Genomic DNA, 19,532 nt, shown 5'->3' on the forward strand with positions numbered 1-19,532 from the left:
ATGAATATGATAAACATTTGGATGTCTTTTTGTTGTATTCTGATACTAAAGTGTTGAGTTTCACGTTTGAAACTTTGAGTGTGTGTGTGTACTAACAGATCGAGATATTATCGTGTGTTTTCATGTTTTATAAGCAGAAAATCTATATTTTCTATAGTTCACTGCCGGTTCTCAAATTCCAATAAATTTCCCGCAAGCCTCTCTTGTGGTTGTTAATACTAGTTGTTATAAGTTCTTAACGGTAACTCTTTCCTCTCTGCTCCACTTCTCAGTTTGCTGGAGGTTGAAGTGCATTTTTAGATGTTTGTAAGTTCTGCTTTGCGTTTCATCCCGTCACTTAAAAACCGCTGATTCAGCACGTTAAGAGACGTAGAACCAGGAATCTATTCACATACATGTCCTTCGATATTTACATGTCACCAAATGGTTTCTGGAGTCAAATCGGTTCATTTGTAGAATCTGAAAGCCAAAATTCTTTTATAGTCGTATTTAAAAGCTGGTCTTTTTAATATGAAATAGTTCCACATCTGTCTGGCGCCAACATCAACATCTGGACCTTTTGGAGTCCGTTGGGGTCTAAATAGTTGATTGGTTGAGGTTTCAGGTGCGATGAAGTCATAGTTGAGATGAACCCGACACTTTGCTTTCTCCGACTTCTGTTTGACAGAACGTGGACTTCCTCCTCTGAAACCTGTTTCCGTGAAACACTTCCTTCTCTTCTGCGTCTCCCCAAACGTTCATGCCATATTTCCCTCCTTCCTCAGCCAGCAGCTCTTCACCCCTCAGGCTGCAGAGCACTGAGATGTTCCCCTCCTCCACCTCCTCCTCCACCTCCTCCGCCGCCCCTTCCAGCTTTGTCACTGCACATCTTTGCCCTCAGCAGGGGGTCTCCTGCCCCAGTGGACCCTGCTGGCTCCGTACCGGCGCCGTGCTTTGATGCCGTGCAGCTGTTTCCAAATCCAGCCCTTGATTTTGATCCTCTTCCTCTTCGGCGTGCCGTCCCCGTGGACACCTCCGACCTGCTGGTCCTTTGTGGCCGTCTAACAGTTTCATTTAGTTGAGCATGAGCGAGGTTTATCATCAGTATCGGCTGCTCGGTGACCGAGTTCCTCCTTCAGGGGTTATTTTTTTTTACGAGGCAGCTTTTCATCCTCATGAACTCAGTGGTGGTCTTATTTATCAGCAAGTGAAAACCAAATAAGTGACTTTACTGCAGAAAAAGATCTGATGAGAACTTCACGTCATCAGTAACTCTTATTGAGTAACAGATTTGTTGCCTTTAAGGCTGAAAATATGGATTATTTTCATTATCATTTCATCTGTTGACGATTTTCCCGTTTTGTCAAACAGCTGTTTTGTCTTTGTCAGAAAATGAACGAGAAAATATCCATATTGAGAAACAGAATTTTACTGGTTGTAAAAATAGTTGAATACTTTTCTGTTCATCAGCTAATCAATAAATAGACAAATTGCAGCAACCCACATCATTCAGATTTCTCCTGGTGGTGAAATATTGTTTTCTGTAAAGTAGGACTCTGAAAGACTGCCAGAAGTCTACTTGCATTAAAAGGTACTCAAAGTACTCGACCTGAAGTTAAAGTACTTATTGTGCAAAATTGGCCCATTTTCAGGTTTATGACTTTCCACAAAAGAGGAAGGAGATGCAAAGAATCTATTCTGCAATGCTTCCAGTAATTTATTGAATATTAAATTATATTATTAGAATTATTACGTCAGTGTCTGATTGAAGTGGGAACAAGAGAAGGATCCGCTTTTACAATTAAATGTTTTAGCCAACAAGTCTGTGGACGAACTAAACAATTTAAAAAGCTCTGGCTGTGTAAATTAGACGCACCTCCACCTCCAGCAGGTGTCCTGACTCCCCCCCTCCCTCCTCCCCCCCCGCCGTCCTGTCCAACAACAGAGGGGGGGGGGGGGTCTTTAGGGAGAGGAGGGACTGCACCTCTCTCACCTTTGCAACAGATAAGCCGATCTTCAGTATCCACCTCAGTGTGGCAGCTACCTTAATCTGATTTTAATGACACTGCTGGAGGATCCCGGGAGAGAGAGAGTGTGTGTGTGTGTGTGTGTGTGTGTGTGTGTGTGTGTGTGTGTGTGTGTGTGTGTGTGTGTGTGTGTGTGTCCCTGATGTCTGACTCAGTCATTCTTAATGTTACATATTTGTTTTCACGGGATCAAATCACTTATTTTTAGGACAAATTCTTCTTTTTAACCAGCAAAATGTTTTTTTTTTTTGTGTTTTTTTTAAAGCAACTTTTCAGGACAAAATTAAAATTTTCTCTCTCTTTTGCAAAAATGGTCCATTTATTTATTTTGCCGTGATAAAGTTGAAATGTTTAAAATCTGCTCTCCAACCACTTTTTCTCTGCGGCCTGTTGAGCCTAAAAACTCCGCGATTTCTGCACAAACAACTGCCTGCTTGTCTTTGATCGGTTTCCCAGCAGCTCTTTGAAATCAAACAATTACCGCACTCTTTGTGCAATAATTGTCAATCATCCACATTAAATTGATAAGCTTTAAATGGACAGAATAATAGCTTAAATTGTTTTACAATGGAACAGCTAAGCAGGATGATTTGCTATTGCTGACATGCCCGCGGCTTTACCAGCTCCAGATAATGCCATAGGTTAATGCATAAATAAGCAAATCAAATCCATGCGTTACCCCAATTCAATTCATTTAATTCCTCTTTAATAAAGAAGCGGCCCACCCCCCTGTCCCCGCCATTTACCTCGGATTTGTGCGATGAATGCTATAAATGTAAATCAATCTAGATGAGAAAGAATCCCATTGAAAGCGCCGAGAAATTTCATCTGGGAAAAGGAGACAAACGTAGGAGGGGCCGCTCATAAAAAGCAGCTGTTTCACAGTAATCTTTTTTCGTGCCCTGTCACTCACCTTTCCTTTTCACTATCTCTGCTGCTCCAAAAACTCTCCGCTATTGTATTTACTTGCCATATCTTCTTTCCCATTACATTTCCACAGTCCATATTCGTCCAGAGAAAAAAAAACAGGGAGGGAGAAAGAGAGAGCGAGCACAACTTCAGCCCTTTTCTTTTTTTTTTTTGCGGACAATCCCCCTTGTAGTTGTTGGAGTGAAAAGAAGGAGTGCATGGATGTCAAATTGCCCTCAAAACACCATGAAAGATTGATTTGCAGCACTTTTCAGGGCCCTGACATTACTTGGAGGGGAGCTGAATAGGAAACCTGTGAGCCGGGGATGGAATAAAGATGTCCTCTCTGCTGGAAAAGAAGGAAAACTGCCCATTTAGCCGCAGTCCATCAAGCCCGAAAAATAGGGGAGAGAGGAAAAAACAGAGGACTGCGACTATAGAGAAGAAAAGAGCCATATATACTCATCTAAACGTCGCCACAATACCGAGGGGGCTCCGAACATCCATGAATATTAAACCGCTTACCTCAACAAGGGCTTGAAAAAGTGAACCACGTCCAAGCAGCTTTGCATTTTTTGCATGTGAACAATGCTGTAAAAAAAGAAAAAGAAAAAAGACAGAGAAAGAAACCTCAACGTCGAGCTTGTTTTCTATTCTTGTTATTCCCGCGCTAACTCCTCACAAAAAATTAATATTACCACCGCATGAATACGAAATGCCTGAGAAAAAAATGGGCGAGCAACTCCCAGACTCAATGACCCACTTCTGCAGAGAAACGCAACTTATCACTTCGACCGACAGCCGAGGGTTTCTCTTTTGTCTGGGCTTTTTTTTTTTTTTTTTTTTCCACACCGAGTCAACCTGTTGAAATATTTTCATCCAAATAAAATCAAGATTTCTTTTCTTTTTTTCTTTAAAAAAAAATATATATATCGTTTTAATTCTCTGCATCCTGTTGATATTTTTCTACAACCTTCATCTTGACTTTCACTTTTGCAGGTTTTCCCATCATAAACTTTTTTTTTTCTTTTTTTTTAAATGAGTATCTATTATTAGTTCTGCATTTGCAACTTTGCACAATAAATGTAAATTCAAGTGCAGACCTAAAGTTTTGGGCCCCTGTCGCCCCCTCCGTGCCCCCCTCTCCCACCCTCCTCTCCCACTCTTGTGTGTTTTAATGTCTCTGCTGGTTTGCTGCGGTGCAGCAGGCAGGTCCACACGGCGAGGGGTGTGTCATTAATAAGTAATTAGACAGGGGTCACACTAGCCACTTATATAAAGAGGCCTCTCGGCCGGGCACAGCAGCTTTACGCGCACAGTTTGCAGCAACACGGATTGAATAGCAGCTCTTTCTCTCCCTCTCTACCTCGGTGTGGCCACTTCTTCTTCTTCTTCTTCGTTGCTCCGCTTGCAGCTGCGACCATCATTTCTGGGGTTTTCTTCTTCTTCTTCTTCTTCTTCTTCTTTTTTTTACTTTTTTTTTTCTTCTGTGCGTCCTGCCAACATGGGCTCCGTGCTACCCGCCGACGCTTTGGCTCTCAAGTCTGGATTTAAGTGTCCGAGCCGCGCGCTGTCGGACGTGATCACCTCGGACATCCTGCACAGTTTCCTGTACGGCAGGTGGAGGAACGTGCTGGGAGAACACCTGGCGGAGGAGCGGCAGAGCGGCAGCGGCAGCGGCCCCAAGACCGCCTTCACCGCCGAGGTCCTGGCTCAGTCCTTCGCCGGAGGTAAGCTCACCTGCAGTGAACACTGGACAACTTTTTCATGTGACTCCTTAAATCCACATTGTCTGATTTTACTGTGGTGATGGTTTTAAAGTTGTTTTAGTGATTTTACGAGTTTTATTTCATTCTAATGTGCACAAAGTGCGTCTTTAATTTCGCTTTATGGTCTCAGAACTTTTTTATTTTTTTTTATTTATAAAATAAATATTTTTCATAAAGAATACACTTAAATTTAATTGATTGCAATTGCTACAAATCTACTCCAACAACTCTATCAAGCATCACAATGAAAACGTTTTTATTTTTATCTTCATTATTTATTCCCAATAATATCAACACATAAAATAATGTGTGCAGTTTTCTCGGTTTTCCCTCGTTTTTTTTGGTTGCTGCTGCTTTTATTTCGATCCATTTAACGCATTAACCCTTTCAGAGCTCCGAGACCTCGCGTTTAGAGGCTTGTTAGGCGTGTAACTGCCGCTGATTGAAAGACGCAGGGCATTAAATTCATTTGGTTAACTTTGTGCTTGACCTGGGAAAGTTTCCACTTAAACCTCGAGGAGAGAAAGGTTTCCTTTCTTTGAGATGTCCCGGGTTTTTATCCCGTATTCATCAATCTCCGGACAGTCTCTTTTCCTCTCTTGGCAGCTATGGGGCTCCGGAGCTTTTCTCTTTCTCTCCCCTTAAAAGATTTGCTGTTCCTCGCATAATGCACCGTGAAGGCTAAATCTAATGCTATTCATTGCATGTCAACCATCTAATCGCCTTTCCATTTTTTTGTTGCAGAAATTCCTGAGTCTTTTAAACAAGTCCTCGTTTCATTCAGCGCAAATTTATTGCTACAAAGTTCTTAAAAGGATAATGAATTTGGAATTAGCCGTTTCTTTTCCAGTAAACTTTAATGAATATCACATCTGAAGCATGACAAATTGCTGGACCCTGAGCAATAGAGGACCATTTAACCCCTATTCGGCCGGTCTGAAATGAAAAAAAAAATTCTTTGATTTTGACATTAAAGAAGCACGTTTTTTCTTTTTTTTTTCTTTCCCCCCTTTTCTGCTGCGGATGAAAATGCTTTCCGAGGGGCCTTTTGCACAACAAAAACCTTCAATTCAGCCAGATAATCGAATTAAACGGAGGATAAGGTGTAGCTTAATATTTCGTGACTAAAATAAGATCCAGTTCATTTGCTGCTTTCAGGACTTTTCCAGCAGCTTTGACGTCCACTCAGCCTGCTGAACATCTCTCACCACAAACTCTCTTTTATCTGAGCTGCTGTGCACTTTCACTCATAAAACCGTTTCATGATAAACTGGTTTTTATTTCTGCCATCTACACTGCTGAGGCCCTGGCACAACTCTAATCTCCATTTTGCATGCTCACTCACGTTGCTTCTTTTTTTTATTTTTTTTATTTTTTTTTAATCATCCCTGCAGAGGTGCAGAAGCTGTCCAGCCTGGTGCTGCCCAGCGAGGTGATCATCGCCCAGAGCTCCATCCCCGGAGAAGGACTTGGCATCTTCTCCAAGACCTGGATCAAAGCAGGGACCGAGATGGGCCCCTTCACGGGGAGGCTGCTGTCCCCTGAACACGTGGACCTGTTCAAGAACAACAACCTGATGTGGGAGGTGAGGACACTGAAGTTTCTCCAAAATTATGACGTGATTGAGTCCTGATTCTGAGTCAGCCTTATTTTATTCACTTCCTTTAATCATATTTTTTTGGTGTTGTTCTCAGGTGTTCAATGAAGACGGCACGGTGCGTTATTTCATCGATGCCAGTCAGGAGGATCAGCGCAGCTGGATGACCTACATCAAGTGCGCGAGGAATGAACAGGAGCAAAACCTGGAGGTGGTGCAGATCGGCAGCAGCATCTTCTACAAGGCGGTGGAGGTGAGACTGCACTTTAAATGTGTTTCTAGTCTGTAACTGAAAGAAACAGGCCGAGGGACTTCAGGATGTTATCACAGCATGTAAATATCCTGCAGCGCAGCGCCGCCTGCTGGTTAGAAGCAGAACTGACTGTGTGACTTTAGTTGTTGAAGTGCATTCTCATGTTGCACCTGTCTAAGAGCAATACATTGAAATCCCATGTTGACATTTCCCCTCCCTCTTCCTCCCTCAGACCATCCCACCAGACCAGGAGCTTCTTGTCTGGTACGGAAACACCCACAACACGTTCCTGGGGATCCCTGGAGTTCCTGGAGCAGATGAAGAACAACAGAAGAAAACCAGAAACGGTGAGCAATCAGGTTTTATTTCCTGGAAGTTAACTGGTTGTAAACAGATTCATATTTGAGAAGTTTTTTTTTTGTTTTTTTTAAACACGTCTCCACTTTGTTTTCCAGATGACTCCCACTCCTGTGACGGCCCTTCCTTGTGTTCTCCCTCCTCCTCCTCCTCCTCCTCGTCCTCCTCCTCCTCCAGCAGCGCCAGTCGGATGCGCTGCGTCATCTGCCACCGCGGCTTCAACTCTCGCAGCAACCTGCGCTCTCACATGCGCATCCACACCCTGGACAAGCCTTTCGTCTGCCGCTTCTGCAACCGCCGCTTCAGCCAGTCGTCCACGCTGCGGAACCACGTGCGCCTGCACACCGGCGAGCGGCCCTACAAGTGCCACGTGTGTCAGAGCGCCTACTCCCAGCTGGCGGGCCTCAGGGCGCACCAGAAGAGCGCGCGGCACAAACCGGCGGCGCACGGCACCGACGCTTCCTCGCAGGTGTCCCCTCCTCCGCCGCAGATGACCACCATGCCCCACCAGATGCCCCTCGTGCACCACATCCCCACCATGGTGCTATGATGACGCAAACACGGAGGGACTGAACGACGTTGCACTTTAGGTTAGAGCTGTAGTGGAGAAGGGAGCTCCTTCATGGAAAGAAAAGGGAACGCATGCGTTGACGTGACACTGAAGCATCTCGCAGACATTTATATTTCTTGCCTTACTTGTGTTGCTTGATTTATTTTTTTTTTTTGGGGCGATCATGTGGTCAAATTTACAGCATTAAAGATGTTTTAATGTTGGAAGCTGAAATATAACCCAGATTTTTTAACTCATTTATCATCACTGCTTCTCTGTGTGATCTTCAGAACTAAACAAATGTCATTTATCACCTCAAATGTGAGACCAGATGGATATTTTCTATTTTGAATGTTTTTGTTTTTTTAATTTTGCATCACATCCTCACCAGCTCAGGTGAAACGTACCAGTTGGAGATTTGTGCAGTCAGTTCAGCTGCATCGTTCCACAACTGAAAATGTCACTTTAACTTTGTACAGACTGGCTTCTTTGGAGAATTGTGTACTTGTAAAATTGTATTGTATGCTACTGTACATGTGAATGTAAATACATTTGTGCTTTCTTCTATTCTAAATAAATGATATGATATTACGTACACTGTGATTTTAGTTGTTTTATGACAAGTGACATGTGAAGGTGAAGGTGTCGACTCCATGAGGTCGACACCTTCCATCCTCTGCAGAGAAGTCACATGCAGGAGGAGGATTTAGTCTGTAGAGGTCAGCCTGTATGTGACCTCGGCTTAAATGGGGAAAACCGAACTCCTAAAGTATTTCTACCACAGTTAAAAAAATAATTCTGCAGAACCTCTGGTAAAGACATTTTCAGTGACAGTTGATGGCAGACTTTTAGAGTCTCTGCCCTGAACACTCCTGTGACTATAAACATGAATGTGTTGTGCAGGTTTCATCATTTCCAGTCAAGATTATTAATATTAAGAACAATAATAACAACAGATTGTGTGTAATTATGTTGAGAGGTTGTTGCTGCTCTGCTTTCCCCTCAAAGTCTTGACAGGTGTCTGAAACGCTGCGGGTGAACGAGTCTTTCTGAGTGGTTGTAAACTGACTCTTCTCCAGTAAGTCACATGTATGTCTGGGTTCAAACGTATTCGCTGACAGTTTAATGCACATAAAAGCAACAAGTATTTATATCCTGAAAAGCACCTGTTGATCGGATGTCAACAGGTAATTCATATGCTGAAAATGTGAACTCTTGTTTTGTTATAAAAAAAAAATCTCTTAATGACGATGTACACGGTAACAACTTGTTTTAAAGTAGTCTTATCTGACATCTTATTATTTCATACTTTTCCTAATTACTGCACTACTGTTCTGTCATTATTTAGTCGGTGATTGTCTCCTGCAGTTGTTTTTGTTTTCCACATGAAGGCGCCAGACACCGATAACATGAGTGAAGAGAAGCTTCACAGCAAAACACAACTTTTACGACACAAACCAGTCACTCATTGTTTAAATCAGTTTAATTGACTGGATCGATATAATGGGTCGACCACATCGCATTCTGAATACAGAGGAGCCACCGCTGTACCTGTCTGCTGTCAGACGTCGTCCAACTTCCCAATAGAGAGTTTTCAAACAAGTCGTCATTAAAACAAGTGCAGAGCAGCACAGAGCAGATATTAACATGCTGCATGGAAACACACTTTTCATCGTGACCGGGTGGAGAGACGTTGGGAGGAACTATGGAGGAGTTTCACTGGATGGTGCTGCATCACTACAGACTGTCCACACGTTCTGCCCTGCACAAAGAGGGAAAACAAAACAGCTCATTCATAAAAGCTGTCGGTTATTATCTTTTTAAAGTAGTCCCATTTAATGAATGAGCAGCACCTTTACACTGGTATCGTTCTTCTGATGATGTCCTGTCCTTCCCCGAGGAGCCGCAGCAAGAAGCTATCCAGCTGGCAGCATTGTGCAGCGCTGAAGGAACAAAATGTCTTTTATCTTTTTTTTTTAATCAGCCACACTGCAGCCAGGCCTTTCTGCAGAGATAATGTTACAGGAGGCAACCTGATCTCACCCCTATCAGGTTTAACACACTCTGCATGCTCTCAAACCGATGATGGATTTACATGTTTTTAATCCTAAGTATAAAAAAACATCAACTCAGTAAATTTGAACGAGGCTGTACGGGGAAAATAAAAGTCGTTATTCATTTCCTTTTAGAAAAAAAAAATGCTTCAAAATGATCTGTTAAAAAAAACTTGTGATGAATTTGTCTCGTAACGTTTTAAAACTCACCAGAGAATATCCGTCACAGCATGACTCCACTTTCAGCTTTTCTTTATGAGTGAGTCTGTTGCTGTTTCCAGGGACGCAGCGGTTTTCATTCACTGACTGATGCTCACTGTGGTGTAAGTGGACCGAGAGCCAAGACCACACACACACACACACACACACACACACACACACACACACACACACACACACACACACATGTTTTTCCTTAAGAATAACATTTTAAGATCAGAACAGGGCACAAATTAACAATACAAGTATTACAATATGGATAAAAAAAACAACTAAAATAATAATCTTAACCTTGTACCCTGACCTTCACATTAACATCATGAGGATTTCCCTTTTTCCTCTGTCATATAAAACTAAATTCTGATTTAGTTCGATGTCCAATGAAAGAATACAGGCTTTACAAAACATCTTATAAAAGTCTAAATAAATTAAGAATAAATAAAACATAAATTCTTTCCAAATTTAAAGAAAACAAAAAACACCATTTTCACAAGTACACATGATCCTGTAAGAGGTGAACATTTGATCAGGCCTGCAGTAAATATGGATTAAATTCATGATAAATTAGATAAATATCGTGCAGAAAAAAACAACATCTAAACTTCAACTCCTTCACGGATGAAGACAACACGAGGGCTGAAATCGGTCAGAAAAGTTTGCTGCTGCCTGTAGATGCGGGATCGATTGATCAGGCCTCGCTGTCATCGATCGGTCATCTGCTCGTCGGGTCTGACCGCGTCTCCGCCGCTGGAGGATTGTTGTCATTTTTCCGGGGCTAGCCGTTAGCGCTCGCTAGCCGTCCCATTATTTCTCACCGACCTACTTTGATCCAGCAGGTGAGTCACGGTTCGTTGTCAACAACTCGTTTTACGAAAACCGAGCCGATTAAAACTCCGGAAACGAAAGCGTTGAAAAGAAACTGCTCGTTGTTCCAAATTAAATGTCGTCAAAACGCAGAGTTGAAAAAAACAAACGCTAGCTAACAGCTAGCTGGCTAGCGTAGCATGAACTGAGCTCGGGGTTGATTTTTAACGAACAAACTCAAACAAACTCTGATGATCGGATCTTTAACGCGGTAATAATCAACGTTTTATCGTTTCCAGTGTCATTAAAACAACTTGTTGTGATTTATTTCCTGCACAGCGACTCAAATGTCCATGTTGGGTCATCTTCACACGACGGAGTCGCTCGTCAGAAAACAGCTGATTAAACCTGTTAAACACTTTAATATACAATTAATATAATAAAGATTAAGTTCGTATGAATTCTTCATTTTAGATTTATATATATATATATTTATTTATTTATCTGGTAACGAAGGAAATGCCACGCTGACAGGAGGACTTAACTATCATTAATTCCTCTTTCAGCCTTTAACAAATAAATATATATATATTTATATATATATATATATATATATAAATATATATATATATATATTTATATAATCTGCATTTTAAGTAAAAAAGAAAAAAGTGTTTGTGAATTTGTGTCTGACGTCACGACAAACAGCTGTTCGTCCCGTTACAGCCTCGAGTTATTTATAAAAGCACAGCGAGGCACGTTATGGGAGCTATTTTATTTTATTTTACATATATATTTATTAATTTATTTATTATTAATTGCAACACAAAAAGACAATACGAGCAGTTAACACAGTCACAGGTTGTGGGAGTTGGTTTTAATATGGTGTGTGTGTGTGTGTGTGTGTGTGTGTGTGTGTGTGTGTGTGTGTGTGTGTGTGTGTGTGTGTGTGTGTGTGTGTGACAGGATGATAAATCTTCCACAGAGAAGTAATCTATCAGAAGGTTTTTTTGTTTGTTTTTGTTTGTTTTTCTCCAGTCTGTGACGTGTTTGATGTTCCTTGATCTCCAGTTGATGAGGGTGGTTGTCATGGCGATAGATTGGGGCCACCTGGGCTTAAATCTACTGTTTGATTTGTTCAGTTTGAGTTGATCTTTTTAAAACTGGAATATGTCCGCAGCGAGAATCTGGTGTGTCCTGTGTTGTTGAGCTGCAACGATTAGTAATCAATAGAAAATGCTTTTATTTTTTTTTTAAATAATCAATTCAATTTTTTTTTATACAGCGCCAAATAACAGGTTATTTCATGGCACTTAAACACATTGAAGTTCTTACAGCAGAACTTGACGTTAAGGAAGATGTGATGGTGAGATATGAGTGCAGAGAGAGAATTTATTGTCTTCTTTTCAAGCGTAAATGCAAAACAATTCAGCTGCTTAAATGTGAGGATTTGTTTTATTCCTCTTTGCGACTAACTATTATTTTCATTTTTGATTCATCTTCAATCAATCGATTCGCTGTTTAGTCTTTAAAATTGTGTAAATGTCTTGACGAATCCAAAATAAACAGCTGTGTTCCTCTCTAAGGAATGAAGTGCCTTAAAATAACATTTGTGATTAAACTAAATTTAACTGAATTAATTGGTCATTGCAGCTTCAGTTCTTTGCAGGTTCTGATTGTAAACTGTCGGACAAACGATAAATTTGACTGACTCCGTGTCGCGTTTCGACTGACCTACTTCAGGTCGAGCAGTCTGAGTCTTTCACTGGCGATGTTTTGTTCTCTTACCGAGTTTCAGCCTCTTGGTTGAAATCTTATTAACGATCTCACGCGGTGTTACGTTCAGTTTGAACCCAAACGGACTTTCCTTCATCTTTCATTGCCGTCTTTAGAGACACCAAAAGATTTTGACTTGACATGCAGGAGCTTCAATAAAGAGTCGATTGAAGCTGACAAAGATTTTATACATGAGACATTTGAATGGTGATTTTTTTTTTTCAGCCTTAAAGCCTTAAAGGCTTTCAGATGACATCACACTCAAGTACAGTGTTTGAAGATGTTCAGATTCATTTAAAAAAAAATATTTTTTAATCCATCACAGGAACCGCATTCATAAAGGATTAGATTCATTAACGAGAAGAACGGGGCCGGCTCTTTGGAATAATGACATCATCGCCACAGTTTTCTGGTGTGATTTCGGGTGTTTTCGGTGTCTCTCAGGATGTTAGGATGGAGTGCGGCCTAGTTCTGCCAGACAGCCTGGTGTTGGAGATCTTCCTGCGTCTGCCCCACGACGGCGTGCTGAGAGCCAGTCTGACCTGCCGTCAGTGGCTGGCCGTCTCCAGAGATGAGTTCCTGTGGCGGGCGCTGTTCTACAGCTACTACCGCATCCCGCGCGCCGTCCCCCGTCACCCCGGTAACGACACGCCTCTGTCAGCGCCGCCGTTTTTTAACAGAAAGATTCTTTTGCACTAATGAACCGTGAATCTGTCGTGCGTGCAGCGGCGGTGTCGTGGTACCGGGAGTTCAAACGCCTGTTTGACTGCATCCCCTGCGAGGAGGTCCAGACGCTGAGGGAGCACAGCGACCAGGTCCTCCACCTGGCCTTCTCCCACCGGGGGCACCGCTTCTCCTCCTGCTCCAAAGACTGCACAGTGAAGGTCACGATGAAAAGATTATTATTATTATTATTATTATTTTTATTTTCTTACTCTCGGCCAGCGTGACGAGTGATTGTGGGATTGACTGCATCCGCACGTCGTAACGCCAGAATTCAGACGCTGATCACCAACAAAATTTGCCACGAAAAGGTCTTAACAAGATAACATTTGGATGAATGATTGGCATTTTATGTCCAAAAGGTCAGAGGTCAATTTAACGGTGACACCAAAATGTATGTTTGTACCCTAAAATGAAAACAGACTGCAGACTTTCTATCCAACCAAAACTCGACACGTTATTCAACTTTTCAGTTCAACAGAATGACTCAGCATGCAGCTGCTAATACAGCAGATCCTTGTTGGTTTTTTTTCTGGTATTTTAATCCTATTATCATATTTATATTTGGGCGGCACGGTGGTGCAGTGGTTAGCACTGTCACCTCCCAGCAAAAAAGGTTCCGGGTTCGAATCCGGTCCTGGGCCTTTCTGTGTGGAGTTTGCATGTTCCCCCTGTGCTTGCGTGGGTTCTCTCCGGGTTCTCCGGCTTCCTCCCATCATCCAAAAACATGCGCCTCAGGTCAGGTTACCTGGCGCCGCGCTAGGGGATTAATAAAGTGTATAAAATCACAAATCAAAAAAAAATATTGTCATAATTGACACCGCCAGCTGGGATTCACGAGATAGGTGGAGCGAGATCCCAGCTGCAGTCCAATTTAAGACAATATTAACAATTCAGACATCGACGCCTTCCGTTTTAATTATTATTATTATTATTATTAATTTCCACTCGCATGTTTCCAAACCTGTCGTGTGCAGCTGTGGGACACGGAGCGTCCGGATGGAAACATCTCGTTGGTGCACAGCTCCAGCATGCGGCAGTTTAACTGGGGCTACACGCAGTTCTCCCAGTTCAACGCCGACGACAGCCTGCTGCTGGTGTCCGGCGTCTACCTCGGCCCGCACCACTCCTCGTCGGGGGAGATCGCCGTCATCAGTCTGGGTACGCCGACCCGCCGCTTCACACCGAACCGACTGCTGAGATATCGCGCTCGGTCCAAGTGTCCTTCTGCAGCGGCCGCTGGTCAACACTGAACTGACAGGAAGTCATTTGTGTGTTTTTTTTTTTTAATTTTTTTTCCCCTGTTTGACGCAGAAAACTACACGCTGCTGTCGCGGGTCAGGAACAAGCCGTACGACGTGTTCGGCTGCTGGCTGAACGAAACCCACCTGATCTCTGGGAACCTGCACTGGATCGGCAACATGACGTCCTGCTCTGTGCTCTGGCTCAATAAAGCCTTCCAGGTGAGACAAGTCAGACAACTTTTTTTTTTTTTTTTGCATCAGGTTGTGGAATATTATTGTAGAACTTTAAAAAAAAAAAAAAAGTTATTATTGCTAAAAAAATGCTCGTCTCTCTTCCTCATCATCTTCCTCCTTCCCTGCGACAGGATATTGAATCGGAGAACGTCAACGTGGTCAAGCGCCTCTTCAAGATCCAGAACATCAACGCCAGCACCATCCGCACCGTGATGGTGGCCCACTGCCGTCGTCACGACAACCCGGACCTGCTGCTGGACTACGAGGCCCAGTTGCAGGCTCGGAGGCAGAAGGGGCAGCAGCCGCAGCACCACCACCAGCCTCTCCTCTTTGACCTGGGCACCTCCGGCAGCGAAGAGGAGGAAGAGGAGGAGGAGGCTCAGAGGGAAGCGAGGAGTCACGGCCCCCCGGCCCCCCGCCTCCCTCAGCCCACCATCTCAGGCCTGGAGCAGGTTTTACATGTGAGCTACGTCTCAAACTCCAGTTTTTTTTTTTTTTTTTTTTAGATGATCTCATTCTTCATCTTGACTTTTTTTTTTTTTTTTCTCTTCCGTCCTCTCAGAGTTGTAAAAACGTGGGACGGCAGGAGCGTCAGATTGAGACCCACGTGGCTCAGGTGTTGGGCCGAGCCCACACGAAGGCGCCCGACTGCAGCCTCACCGAGCCGTCGGAGCCCGGCGACGGAGAGGACAAAACCTACTTACTCTTCACCACCGGCAGCCTTACGTACTCTCCTCACCAGATCGGTACGAGAGCTTCCAAAGTGCTTCGACACGTCCTTAAAATGTCGACTCTCATGCTGGAGTCACTCTTCTTCTTCTTTTTTTAGGCATTAAGAGAATCAAACCCGACCAGATGACCACTTCAGGTCCGGTACTCGGGGAGGAGCGGTGTTCAGAGGAGTTTTTTGACTCTCTGGACCACGTCATCGACATACATGGGCACATCATCGGGATGGGGCTTTCTCCAGACCACAGGTAATTAAATCAGGACGCACGTTATCAAACATTCAACACATACTTCTGTTTCTTTAAGGCTGTTTTTCCTCCTCTGGGACTTTGAGTGTTTATCAGGATTCGTGGTCAGACAGACATTTGTACAAAAGTGACGTCTTGAATCAAATATTCTCCGTTCTTGATCTTATTAACCTTCAAATCGCTTCACCAGGATGCAAAATTGTGTCCGACGGGTGGAGGTTGTTATAGAAGTATGATCCTTATTGGGATGAAGTCTTCTGCTGTTTATGAATGGATGTACTCTTCATCCGTCCATAGATTTTGGCGAGCGTGTTGCATCATGCCACGTTTCCCCGTTTCTCCGTGTCGCACCGCTGCTGCGTTTTTATTTAAACGTCTCATGTTCATCTTCACTCTCGTAAACCGACCTCGACGCCGGTAGAAAACAAACATCTCTCGACGTCCACCGACTCTAACCTCGCCGCTCCGTGTCCGTCGGTCAGATACCTGTACGTGAACAGCCGGGCCTGGCCGGCCGGATGCGTGATCTCGGACCCCATGTCTCCGCCCCCCATCGCCGAGGAGATCGACCTGCACGTCATCGACCTGAAGAGCCTGAGGGAGGAGAGAAGAAGTCTGCGCGCTCACCGAGCCTTCACGCCCAACGACGAGTGCTTCTTCATCTTCCTCGACGTCAGCAGAGACTTCGTCGCCAGGTGAGTCACACACACACACACACACACACACACACACACACACACACACACACACACCATCCGTAAATTATTAGATTAGAGGAACTCAGGAAACACCGAAGGCAAGATTCAAAGTTAGATAAAGTAAAGAAATGATAGGCTAGGAAGTAAAACCAACAAAAATTTATAAATAAATCAACAATTTAGTAAATAATTAGATAAATAATAATAATAAAAAAACCACCAAAATATACCAAGAACTAAAACTAGTCAAAATATCTAAATACACAGTTAGATAAATGAATAAATACATATAATTCAATAAAAGCCAGAGTAAATAGTTTGGTCCTGAGGAGGCTCTGTTGGTTTGATGGGACACGAAGCGCTCGGAAGTTTAAGTTTAAGTCGAAGTTTCATTTCCGTTTTTTCAATGTTCAGTCAGAACAAAACGGAAACAATGAGACAGAGATTGCAGACAGCGAGTGATATTTCAGAACATTTCACAGTAGATCCTCAATAGTTCGCCTCATCTTTCAATCGGGAAAACGATTGCAAGATGCATCGATAGTGAAAGTTGATTATCGGGATGATTTCCTTGCGACTGACTTCTGCTGTCGATCTCCTGCAGCGGCGCGGAGGACAAGCACGGCTACATCTGGGACCGGCACTACAACATCTGCCTGGCGCGTCTGGCCCACGACGACGTGGTGAACTCGGTGGCGTTCAGCCCCGCCGACCAGGAGCTGCTGCTGTCCGCCAGCGACGACTCCACCATCAAGGTGTGGCGTTCGCCGCGCATGGTCCGCATGGCCAAAGCCCCCGTCCGGCCGCCGAGGCCCCGCAACCTCCTGCCGTCCTGGCTGAGCCGCAACAAGAACTCCACGTCTGCCGTCAACGGGAAGCCATGATGTCAGGTTGGGGAAAAAACACTCGAGGTGGGAGGGAGCGGGGTGAAGGGGTGGGTGGGTGGGTGGGGGTGGGTGGATGTTTCCCCTCTGTGGTACGAGTATATACACACTCCATGTAAATGTACAGTGTGGTTAAAGTCAGGGGCTTTGCTTGACTCTGTGACCTAAAGCAGCGGTGGGTGTCTTCAGCTGTCAGGAGACCAGAGGCGACTCAGGGTTGAGGCACCAGGGGGCGCTGCTGCACCACGAACAGCAAATCACCACAGACTGTGGTTGCTGCTGCAAGGAAGGACATGCAGTGTTATACCAGATAGACGTAGAGTAGCGATGACACCTAAATGCACAAGACAGACACCCCAAAATGTCCCCCGAGAGGCTGGTTGTCTTTTTATGTGTAACTTTGTATGTGAGCAGGACTCCTGGACCTGAGGTGGAAACGCACCGCCGACATCCTCATCAGGGGCAAAAGTGCAGTTTTCTTTTTAATGGACATGTCCGAACCATGTCTTGAATATAAACTTCTTTTAAGAGAATTATAAAACCGTTTAAAACCAAAAGGGAAGAAGAAAAAAATGCATTTAATGCAGTCTGCCTTGGTTTTAATGACATCACATTTCCCCTTGTTTTTGTGGCCCAGAGATGAATCCATCACTTCTTGCATTAAATGTAGAATTACTGAGAAATTTCACAGGAACAGTTAGCGTGAAGCATGACTGTGTTTGTGTAGCTAACAGTTCTTGGACCTACAGTATAAGTTGTAGAAATGTATTTCAACCGTCCTCATTCATTCACAGCAGAAAAAGCTGAACTCTTTAAGTTTGACGCATCTGGAAGAATTGATGTCTTCTAGAGTTATTTTAAATTTAAAAAAAAATCACATTTTTTTTTCCCTCATAATCACACCTGACAGAAGGTTTGTTGTGTTTCTGGACCGAATCAAAAAAAACAACAACAACATCCTGATCCCCCGTGTGTTTGTTATTTAACGCGTCTCCACCGTTTGTTCTTAGACGTCTTCATTTCTTCTAAATGCACATTGGACACGCTGTTAAACAAGCAATGTTATTTATTTATTCACTTTATATCCCCTTAAAGGATGGTGTTGTTTTAATATGGCACAAATTTAATTATGATAGACAAGCTGCAATAATCACAGCAAGTCCGTTAATTGGAAGTTTGACTTTGGCACATTGTGCACCGACATTATTTGATTTGAGGGACAAAAAAAAGTAAAAGAAAAACTTTAGGTAGAAATCTAAGATGCACAGACGTCACCAAATACTTTAATTTAGATATAATATATGAATGTAGAACACCTTATCAGGTCCGTAGGATATCTCCTTGCTGAAACGTGACTCATTTGAAACAATAGATTAAAATGTCGCCGCAGACATTTATGGAAGGTATAAAAGACAGTGAAGCCGAGTTCAGTAGAAAAAGTAGATTTATTTTCTTGAGGACCGGTCTCTGAAAAAACAAAACAAAAAGCAACCAGTGAGCCGTAACTTTTGGTTTTCAGTTGCACTTTAACATGAACAACGTTTCAGGTACTTTACCTGCTAAATATGAAAATTTCCCAGCAGCTCGTGACTGATTTAAAAACACAAAACAACCTTTTAATTACGACTGAAATGTCCGAGAGAAAAACCCGTGAATTCATCACTTCATCAGCAGATCGTTCACCAACTCAACATGTGTGTAATAAGTCATGAACTTCTCCCGTTTGGCAGCTTTTATAACATCTTTATGATCACGTGTCCTGTTCTCTGCTGTTCTTTTCATACCCCCTTAAATAAAAAGCATGACCCGCAAGGCCAGAAGTCTGAAACGATGTCCGATTAATCTTCTTTTTTACCAGAAAACTTTGCATGGTGCGATTTTATTTTATTTATTTATTTGTATTAAAAGTTGTGGACAACGAGAAGGTGAAACCCTCAAAGCTTTCTCATGATTTGTCAGCGTTAGTCCTCTTATTTAGATTTCTGTCTCCGGTTTGTGTCCATGATGCTGTCTGATAATGTCAGAGCCAAAAACAGGGTTTTGTCTGAATATATTCTTTTTTTTTTTATTAAAAAGTAATATATATGTAATTATCATTCTGCTGCTTTGCATCTTTTCGCTGTGCAGGAATGTTTTGTTTTATTTTTTTAGCCCTTTTTTGGGGGGGGGGGGGCGGCAATTATCTAGTTTGAATTTGCGCCTCCTCTCATCTGTTAATTAAGTCAAAGCACAGGTTGCCCCGGGCAACCAGCCCCAGTTATTTAAAATGAGTCATGAGACCTGTGTGGAAACCCTGTGGTCATCCTGTGGATGTGTCATCACTATTTGTGGCTACGGGGAAACATTTTCCTTTTTAAATTGAACCGACGTCGAAGGATGTCAGTTTCACACGTACTTGTTTAATTATTATTTTTTTTTTTTTATCTGCTTCGTTGCCTAGTTTAAAACATTTGTCAGGAAAAATTAGTCAAAAAGTAC

At 43.0% G+C, this 19,532-nt stretch overlaps 3 protein-coding genes and 1 long non-coding RNA gene across 4 annotated transcripts in view; 3 read left to right on the forward strand and 1 right to left on the reverse strand.

Annotated features, from left to right (window-relative positions):
- The first annotated feature begins 4,352 nt into the window (after positions 1-4,352).
- On the forward strand, positions 4,353-7,993 carry LOC138630732 (PR domain zinc finger protein 12-like). Its single transcript, XM_069715233.1, has 5 exons — positions 4,353-4,645; positions 6,079-6,269; positions 6,379-6,534; positions 6,767-6,881; positions 6,990-7,993. The coding sequence occupies exons 1-5, from the start codon at positions 4,420-4,422 to the stop codon at positions 7,439-7,441; spliced, it is 1,140 nt and encodes a 379-aa protein (XP_069571334.1). The 5' UTR covers positions 4,353-4,419; the 3' UTR covers positions 7,442-7,993.
- coq4 (coenzyme Q4 homolog (S. cerevisiae)) overlaps positions 5,943-19,532 on the forward strand; it is a 33,477-nt gene continuing 19,887 nt past the window's right edge. The window contains exon 1 of the mRNA XM_069715236.1: positions 5,943-5,946. The gene's annotated coding sequence lies outside the window, so the exon portion shown is untranslated. The remainder of the gene's footprint in view (positions 5,947-19,532) is intronic.
- LOC138630734 (uncharacterized) lies at positions 8,928-9,762 on the reverse strand. Its single transcript, XR_011311663.1, has 3 exons — positions 9,706-9,762; positions 9,295-9,384; positions 8,928-9,203 (listed from the first exon to the last, which is right to left on the reverse strand). It is a non-coding gene; the product is annotated as an uncharacterized lncRNA (long non-coding RNA).
- fbxw5 (F-box and WD repeat domain containing 5) lies at positions 10,459-17,098 on the forward strand. Its single transcript, XM_069715228.1, has 10 exons — positions 10,459-10,550; positions 12,739-12,934; positions 13,021-13,178; positions 13,995-14,178; positions 14,332-14,480; positions 14,627-14,956; positions 15,058-15,241; positions 15,325-15,472; positions 15,955-16,167; positions 16,775-17,098. The coding sequence occupies exons 2-10, from the start codon at positions 12,748-12,750 to the stop codon at positions 17,052-17,054; spliced, it is 1,833 nt and encodes a 610-aa protein (XP_069571329.1). The 5' UTR covers positions 10,459-10,550; positions 12,739-12,747; the 3' UTR covers positions 17,055-17,098.

Source organism: Brachyistius frenatus, unplaced genomic scaffold (assembly GCF_029030835.1).
Source record: "Brachyistius frenatus isolate BFR_SWC_R1_liver_20210118 unplaced genomic scaffold, ASM2903083v1 Contig_140, whole genome shotgun sequence".
Taxonomy (NCBI): domain Eukaryota; kingdom Metazoa; phylum Chordata; class Actinopteri; family Embiotocidae; genus Brachyistius; species Brachyistius frenatus.

Coding starts and splice junctions, on each gene's coding strand:
- fbxw5 (XM_069715228.1), top strand. CDS start 12,748: ATGGAGTGCGGCCTAGTTCTGCCAGACAGCCTGGTGTTGGAGATCTTC. Junction 14,179..14,331: donor GATCGCCGTCATCAGTCTGG/GTACGCCGACCC, acceptor TGTTTGACGCAG/AAAACTACACGCTGCTGTCG. Junction 15,242..15,324: donor GTACTCTCCTCACCAGATCG/GTACGAGAGCTT, acceptor TTCTTTTTTTAG/GCATTAAGAGAATCAAACCC.
- LOC138630732 (XM_069715233.1), top strand. CDS start 4,420: ATGGGCTCCGTGCTACCCGCCGACGCTTTGGCTCTCAAGTCTGGATTT. Junction 6,270..6,378: donor ACAACAACCTGATGTGGGAG/GTGAGGACACTG, acceptor TGTTGTTCTCAG/GTGTTCAATGAAGACGGCAC. Junction 6,535..6,766: donor TCTTCTACAAGGCGGTGGAG/GTGAGACTGCAC, acceptor TTCCTCCCTCAG/ACCATCCCACCAGACCAGGA.